The sequence below is a fragment of the Trachymyrmex septentrionalis genome, unplaced genomic scaffold (genome assembly GCF_001594115.1).
Source record: "Trachymyrmex septentrionalis isolate Tsep2-gDNA-1 unplaced genomic scaffold, Tsep1.0 scaffold13, whole genome shotgun sequence".
Classification (NCBI taxonomy): domain Eukaryota; kingdom Metazoa; phylum Arthropoda; class Insecta; order Hymenoptera; family Formicidae; genus Trachymyrmex; species Trachymyrmex septentrionalis.
The window spans coordinates 1934723-1943572 of NW_017304438.1; the positions used below are offsets into that span (position 1 = coordinate 1934723).

Sequence of the window (8850 nt, forward strand, 5' to 3'; positions counted from 1 at the left end):
TATATATAAGAAATTGAAAATTGAATCTAAACAACTATCTCAGATTTGAAAATACGAAAGGATGTTAATAAATTAATTTGTATTTTAGGAAACGAATATGATGATAAAAATTTTGATAGATGATAGTTTAGTCTGATACCAACTATTAAACATATAAGAAATGAAAATATATAATATGTATCTTTCTATTTTAAAGAATTCAATAATATCATTGAAAAAAAGAGTTCTTTCAGCATCATATTTGTTTTTCAAAATAATAACATACAATCGGTATTTTTATGTTTTTACACAATTGTCTTTTGAACAATGTTTATCAAATTGATCAATCCTTAATTAACACTTTCTTCGATCGTTACGCTTTACTGGAAGATGAAAATCTCACTCTCGATACGGAATGCTTGTTGCAAACGCTGGAGCAATGTTTTTCCATGTGTCCAATTGAGTTGCTTGACGAGAAAATTTTTAGAAAAGTTTTGTCGGAAGTTCAATACTTTCTGTTACAGGTAATTTTATAAAATTTTATACCTTTAGAAATTTCTAATATAAGAAATTTTTTAATAAAAGAAATTTCTAATAATAAAAAAAATTTGTAATATAATTTCTAATGTAAAATTTTATCTGAATGCATAAGAAACAGTTTCAAGACCTTATAATATTTATTTCTTTATAACCTCCAATTTTTTCAATTACATTTTTCTTCTTTTAAATAATTTTTTGAAAAATTTTCAAAGCTTTCTTTCAACATCTTTAATTTAAAATTATTATAATTATTCTTCTGCTGTGTGAATTGTTATTCTGCTTATTAGGAAGTCCTATCTACTCAAAAATTATTAGATTTTTTATGCTTATACCATATCCGAAATATAAATTGTACTCGTAGCTCAACTAAATACAATATTTATTGCTTTAGTTTTAACGTTGAAATATTCTCGTTTTTTTTCGATGGTTCAAAGGTCATAAAAGCCATAGATGACATAATAATAGACGATAACACGGGACTCAATGATTTGGACAGCATCAAGTACAAATTGCAAATTTGTGATGGGCTTCTCTCTTTTTGGAAGAAATGCGTAGAACACGTTTCTGCTTTCGAAAAAGTTCAAGCTGCCTACGTAGCATCTTTATGCAATATTCTACCAGAAACGGCAAGAACAATTTTTGAGCATTGCAAAGCCAGGTATTTGTCAGATATCGATACGTTTTGAATGATAAACAACGTGCTTATTCTAAATTTCTCACAGAGAAACATAACAAATGTGTTCATATGACGAATTCCCCTATTATAAATCGACTAAATGTCTAGTCGAGTGAACGTTCGCTAAACAAATGAAAATCAATAATTGATTTTTTTATTATGCTTTTTATTTTTTATCATTTTATTTTATTCTTATATTTTTTAATTTTTAACTTTTTTTTATTATTATACACTTGAATTTGGGTATTATTATTATTTTTTTATTATAATTATAATTTTTATATATGATTTAATCTATTTAATTTATTTTCATAATCTCTTACTATTGCTCTGTTTTTATCTGATCATTAAAGCAGCACAAACTTTTGCATATCGCATAACATATAGTGCGTAAGAAAATCAACCAATCAAAGTTTCTTTTTTCCGTAAAATGAAAGAATTCTAATTGATTGATTCTTATGCACTATACGTTATTATGCGTTATGCAAATGTCTGTACTGCGACCTTTGTTATATTTTATATATTATCATATTTTTTTATTAATAGCATCAAAGATATTCTTTTATTAATAAATAAATAATTGTTAGCCATTTTTTATGACATTTTATGGAACAAACCGTCGTTTATATAGTACAGAGAGTTTACTAGTACAGAGAATAAAGCAGTATTGTTAATCGTGCAGTCCAAAATATGGAGCGCTATTGAGCGGTGCGATGCAAGAATTGAAGAGTCTGTTTGCGAAAGCGAGCGAGATCTTCAAGCTATTCTTTGCCACTTTGAACGGCGTAATCGTCTTCGACACGGACGTGCAATCGGAAACGGAGCTGTTAACGAAAGGTGAGAACGATCCCATTACGATCTAACGACTTTTTAACGTGGGATCTATTTTCAATCTTACCTTGGACGTATGCACTACTACGAATTTTCCTCCAGTAACAGGAAAAAAAAATATATATTTTGCAGAGATTCACAAATTAAGTATCTCAAAAATTGCGAAAAATGACTTAGAAACATGTTTATTTGAGACTTATTTCAAAAATACAAAGAATCTCTCGCTGAACGCAAAGCGCAAGTTTCTTGCAAGTCTTTTGGTCTATTCTGCGTCAATCTTCTCTTTCTTCTTATATTTGTTAAAAAATATATTTTTAATTGTAATCTTTATGTCATTGTAATATTTTTATGTAATCTCTAATTTAATAAATCTTTCTCTTTAAAATGACTGTATTGATTTCTTAGTGGTGGATGCTTACGGTAATATTGCTTCTATTGCGAATGGAATGGATACCAAGACATTTGTTGAGTTATCCGAGGCATTCGCGAAGCTGGCCATTGTTCACCAGAACAATATCAAGTCAAACAACGTTGTGACATATTTAATTCGAATGGCAAAGGATACGTCTTTTCTTTTTTCTGTCATCGAGGTATTTGAACTGAACTATATAATTCGTATTTTATTTTTATTGCTATTTATTAATTAAATAATTAAAGACTATTCAATTATTAATTAAATTAATTTATATAAATTAATTAAATATGTATATTATTTATATTTTTATACATTAGTAGTAATTATAAATGTACATGCAATGATACAGGACCAGAATGATAAGAGCGCAGAACGAAATGTAATGGTTGCTATGCGCTTGCTGAGAATTCTCGAGAAATTAGCATCATCTTACAGTGCCTTTTTCACGCATGAGATCATATCAGACTTAATAGAACTTTTGACACGAATGCACGGGTGACAATTTTATCATTAATCATCAATTTTTCGAAATAAAAATCAGCTTTAACGATTGCAAGAATTTCTTTCTATTTATATAAAATTATTACACGTGGAGTTATATATTATTTTATAACATTATAGAGATTATAAACAAATAATATTCAGAAAATTATTTCTTCTTTTACAGATACTGCTGCTTAACAAAAAGTAGCGAAAAAATAATCTTGGCCAGCGCTACATCTTTTTTAAATATCATTTTTAGTCATAATGATTTCAAACAGGTACGTGATTATATACACACAAAGAGGCATTAAAGAAATAAGGTAAATCATGTAATGCAATTATTTTACCACTATTATAAACGATTCTGTTTTTAATTCTTTATAAATAGTGGTATAAATTTGCATAAAATATAAAATAACTTATACAAAATGTGTAACGAATTTGTAAATGTATTATATTTCACAATTGAAGAATTAGCTTGTCATTATATTTATCGAACTATTTGTACAACTGATAAAAATGTTTTAAAAAGAGAGAGGGAGAGAAATACATTTATGTATTGTATTATTTTATATATTATTTTCACTTTTTTTTTTTTAATAAGAAGCAAAAATTGATTTTTAACGAGAAATGATATAATAATACTTTATGTTTCAGGCATATTTTGAATACGGAAAGCAAATTGTTTCACGTGATCAGTATGTACGTAGATTAAATTATCATTTACTGACAATTGCTATCATGAAGAAATTGAATGGTATGCCATACGAACACCACTGTAAATGGTCTTTAGGCTCAGATTCTATTTTGGACGTCGCTTTCACATTCATAAATTACCGTAAGTAAAAGAAAAAGAAAAAGAAAAATAATAATTATAAAAATTTTAACAATTTTAATTATAAGAAGGACTTTAAACATTTCAATTTATTTAATTTATAGAATTTTAAGATTTTTAACAATTTTAAAAATTAATTTTAAGAAATTTAAAGTTTTAAAGAGAGAGAGAGAGTGAGTGAGAGAAAGTACAACGAATTATGTATGTTATGTTAATTGTACTTCTTAGTGAAAAATGACTAATCGAATTAATGTTGAATCGACATCAATCCGATATATGATTTCGACATCAATTGAATCTATTAATTAATTAGACTTCGATTTGATATTTAATTGACAATTATTTCTGAGCTTTAATTGCACTCTATTAATTCTCTTACTGTTCCAATTAATGAAATAAACATTAAATTTGTCTCAATCGTTCACTCTTTCTCGATTATAGTTGAAGAAGAAATCTGCGCTGAAGATCTGCGACTGCCAGGTGTTTGCGAGATTGGCGAACGAATACGTTTTGTTAGCATTTACGAGGCAACTCTAGTATCCATTTGCAATTTGGTTAGTCAGATTCCCCCAGAAGGCTTTCACACGCTTGAACTGCTTCTACTGAAGCATTTACTATCTGGTAATTTTTGGAGTTCTTTATTAAGCTCGGATGTTTGGTGTTTTATTGGCAGGTAAGCAGTCAAGCCTCAGACTTCAATAAACTTCTATACTAAATATTCTATACTATATACAGATTTCTGTACTATATATAGATTTCTATACTGAGAAAAAAATTTAGTAAAATTAGTCATTTTTTTCTCAGTATATAGACTTCTGTATTAATTGATACTGAATGAAAATAAACCGATCAAACTCTAATGCTAATTTCTTATATATAATTATTTATTTAAGACTCGGCTCTTCACAATTGTGCGTCGATCATATTAAACATCTGATTAAAGTTTCTGCCACCTTGGTAGAACGACATGACAGCATAGAGGCAATTATGCTAGATAACATGATCATCAGATTGTACGATTTACTGAACGAAGACATGAAATCTACTTTATTTGATAACCTTATCAACCTTGATACAGATTATTATGCTTCTAGCCTATATTTGTTAATGGCAAAAACTAAATCTCTTTCATCGGAACGATTAAAGCGTAAAATCGAGGATTTGCCGAAGGCTTTCTTAGATTTGCATACACATCCTTCTACTTGTAATTGGAAACGGCTTGTAAGACGATATACTAGATACATCAATAAATTTGTTTGCTTGCTTTTGCTACAAGAAAAAAAGAAGAAAGAAATTTGATAATTATATAATTTTATAATTAATATAATTGTAATTTATTTAAAAATTTTATAATAAATTTGTATTGATTTTTAGATGCAGATTATGTCCGTCATGACAGCGGTGAATTACAAGGATAATAGGGATGTTATCAACGTTCTAACTAAAATATGGAGTTTTGTTGCAAGTGCGATTATTGAATGCGAGGACAAACAACTGGATCTATTGTCTGATTTATTTGTTATCTTGTTGGATGCTACTTATCTCAAATATCTTTATGATGACAGCTTTTGTATGGTATAACATAAATACGTTTTATCTATCTAATTATTTATTGATAGAAGTACTTTGTTGATAACAACAGTATTGAGAAACAATATATTATACAGAAACAAGAGTATTGAAATATAATATTTCATATATATGTTTGTTTGATTTTAGGTTCTTACGTCCGTCACAACTTTATACATCCATCTACCGCTTCGAGGCAAGATCAAAATCTGTCATTTTCTACGACAAAATGTTGAGAATCTCGGTCGTTGCAATGCCCACAGCATTACGTCTACTTTGATTGAATTGTTCAGTCATTTACTAGAAGACGAGGATCCTTGGGTACGTCAAGAAGCTCTGGAGACCTTTGAGCACGTGGGACATATGTGTTTGGAGCAGCTAGTGGCCGAAATTGCGAAGGCTTTAGCAAAGATACCCGGCATCAGCGATATTATGCAAGCCTACTTGTCCTCGAGATCATACTATATTTTCAAGGGTTTTACGAACGTACAAGATTATCTTAAATATTTGGCTAAAGCTGTTCAAAATCATGGCGATAAGCACAGATGCTTTGAATACAACGTAAGTATGATAACAAAATTTGAAATAAAAAATGAAACATAATTATTTACTTCAAAGTTTTTATTTTTTAATTAAATTTTTATCTTGTGCACAATAGATCTAATCATTTGTAATGATTTGTAATATGAGCCCATTTTATATTTATTGTGCCTAAATGAAATTGTGTCACCATAAGCTGTAACTGCTTTAGAACAAAATTGTAATTTAATATATTTTTTTAATAACTAATAGTGTATGTGTATTTTGAACATCATTATATTAAAAGATCAAGATGAGACTTTATATAAATAATATGGACACTATATACAATTATGTAAATAATATAACGAAATAGAAAATTCTAATAATGATAAATGAATATAAGGAATCCGAGAGAAAAGACAAGATGCTGAAGCTGGAGGAGGAGAAAAACTCGCGTGAAATTATGCCAATGTTAATACAGTTGGACGAACAAGCGGAGATGTTGTACAAAGGATTTATGAAAGTTTTAGAAGATGAGGCTGTTATCAGTGAGGCGATGTGCAGGAAATTGATGACCATTCTCGAAAAAATCCTCCGAATTCAAGGAAACAAAAATTCCCAGAACTGATAGTTCGTCTTTGCGATATGAAAATAAAATGGATAATATATAATATATAATATCTCTATCAGTGATGAAGATAAAGCGTCAGTTTCTCAGAGTAGTAGTAATATTAGAAAAAGAACAAAATATATATAAACAGTAAATACAAAGATATGGAAAAAAGGTAGTATCAAATAACAGTAAAAACGAAGAAGAAATAGACTTAGAACTGTTTAATTACGCAAGCTACTCTTTATTAAATATTTTTGTTATGTTTTCATTTAGAAGAAACAAAAGAAATAGATAAAAAAATAGATAAAAAATTGTGAAAAGAAATTAGGAAAAATAAAACAAAAAAAGTTAAAAATTTTCTTTGTAGTATACATATCGAAGATTAAACTTAAATAGTAAATAATTTCGAAACAATTGTTCTTATTATTATTTTGTTACATATTTTCTTTTATGACAGAGGAACCTGTATTTTTATGAAAAGAAAATCCATGTTTAAAAAAATGTATATTACATCAATTTGTAAATCTTTTACAATTTTGTTGTAATATAATACAAAATTTTTTAAGAACTTAAGATTCATTTTGGAAATATCCTTTGGAAAGATTCTTTTGAAGACATTTTTTTTTTAAGAGAAGTCAAATTTCATCGAATTTTCTATATTAAATTTTATTTACTTTATCAATTTTCCGAATTAATTCTTTTTACTACATCTTAGATGTATTTAGAGATCTTTTAGGGATAGGATTACCAGGTGCTTTACAGCAAGGACACAGTCAGACTGTGTAATATAGTGAATTGTTTCATTCTTGTTTAAAGTAAGCAAATATTGTATCTGATTGGGCCCTTGCTGGAAAGCTCCCGTATTGTTGTAACCAACGCCATCTGTGTGAAGTTTATTAACTATAAATAATAATGACTAATTCAATTGCTATATATAAAGGCAAAGAAATCAACTGACACACAGTAGAATGCAGTTTGATGCAACCTAATGTCGAAACTTTTGTAACATAGTTTTCCAGAAAATAATTAATAAAATATAATAATTAGTAATAAAAAAAATAGCAGTTCTGACATTTCAATAATTTGAATTATTGAAGAACGTGCAGTTGTCATTTGCAGTTTTCTGTATTCCGCATATTCTGTTTGGTAAGTGCAACAAATACGATAAATAATTATACTATGTTTGTTTAGATGTAGAATACAGAATTTAATGTATTATCGATAATAATTTAAATAAATCGAAAGTGAATCGGTTCAAAATAGTGGGTGCTTTTTTAAAAGATTGTATGATTTTTTAAATATAAATTTTTGTGATCTGTAATTGTTAAAGTAGAATTATTACAAAAAATCAATAAATTACAAAATAAACTTTGCAGTTAATTTGAATTATTTAAATATGAAAATATAAAATATTGTACAATATTCACACTTTCTTCGTTAGTAATTAAAATTATTTTACGAAAAATATTTCAATTTTTGTATCAAAATGAGTATGGATTATATTGGACTCAAATATAAATTATTTATGTTTTAATGAAAATTATCTTTATTAAAAGATGAATAATTAATTCTTTCTCATATTTAGACTTTTATATGTCGAATAACGAGAATTAATTTATATTAAAAAATTTTTTTTTATTACTTTTTTTTTTACGAAAAAGTTCTCAATGCATTTATTATAAGAATTATATTCTACATATTTATTATAAGAAGCGTAAAAAATTAATTAAATTTTTTATTAATCTAATAGAATCAACAAAAAACATATCTTCTAATATGTGAAATTAAATTTAATTGTTAAATATGTTAAATTTATTCGTTATTTTTAAACGCTACTCGATTAACACTTTTAATTAATTTGAATCTTTTATATCATAATTGATTAAAATTTGTGATAAATATTATTATATGTTATAAAATATTTTGTAAATACTGTTTTTAAAACTGATAACTGACATTGTACAATTTTAGAAAATTCTATAAATGCACTGTATTAAATATATACATACATACATTTTGTTGCTATGTTTATATCACATACGTGAGAGACTACCTTTTTTATAAAAATCGGAATACCTGTAAGAATTAGTCCAAAGTATTAGTTCATAATTATTACGTTCTATATCTAATAAAAGTTAAGTGATTACAAATTCGTGATTATCGGTGTACCGTGCAAATAACGATTAAAGATAATTTCAGAAAGCTTCTTTTTTACTCCGTCTTCTTTCTTATGACTATATTAAACAAAAAAGTTAAAAATATTAATCAATGTTTCAGTAAGTGCAAACTTGAGAACGAGTAAATAATATTTAAGTTGTTATATTTTTTATAATCCATTATTATAAATATTTGTTAATTCTCATCCATTGTTTTATTGCAAGCAATAT

General features: G+C 26.8%; 1 protein-coding gene across 1 annotated transcript; it reads left to right on the forward strand.

Moving 5' to 3' along the window:
• Positions 1 to 278: 278 nt before the first annotated feature.
• On the forward strand, positions 279 to 6633 carry LOC108756661. The gene is made up of 12 exons (XM_018500651.1): positions 279 to 503; positions 954 to 1177; positions 1878 to 2032; positions 2432 to 2616; positions 2791 to 2936; positions 3109 to 3202; positions 3582 to 3762; positions 4201 to 4432; positions 4653 to 4980; positions 5134 to 5334; positions 5479 to 5889; positions 6254 to 6633. The coding sequence occupies exons 1-12, from the start codon at positions 279 to 281 to the stop codon at positions 6476 to 6478; spliced, it is 2607 nt and encodes an 868-aa protein (XP_018356153.1). The 3' UTR covers positions 6479 to 6633.
• The last annotated feature ends 2217 nt before the right edge of the window (positions 6634 to 8850 follow it).

Bases quoted from the DNA above. Each gene is read 5' to 3' on its own strand.
- LOC108756661 (XM_018500651.1), top strand. From the start codon at position 279: ATGTTTTTACACAATTGTCTTTTGAACAATGTTTATCAAATTGATCAA. The intron at 3,203-3,581 runs GTACGTGATTAT...TTTATGTTTCAG, and splicing joins GTCATAATGATTTCAAACAG to GCATATTTTGAATACGGAAA. The intron at 4,433-4,652 runs GTAAGCAGTCAA...TATTTATTTAAG, and splicing joins GTTTGGTGTTTTATTGGCAG to ACTCGGCTCTTCACAATTGT.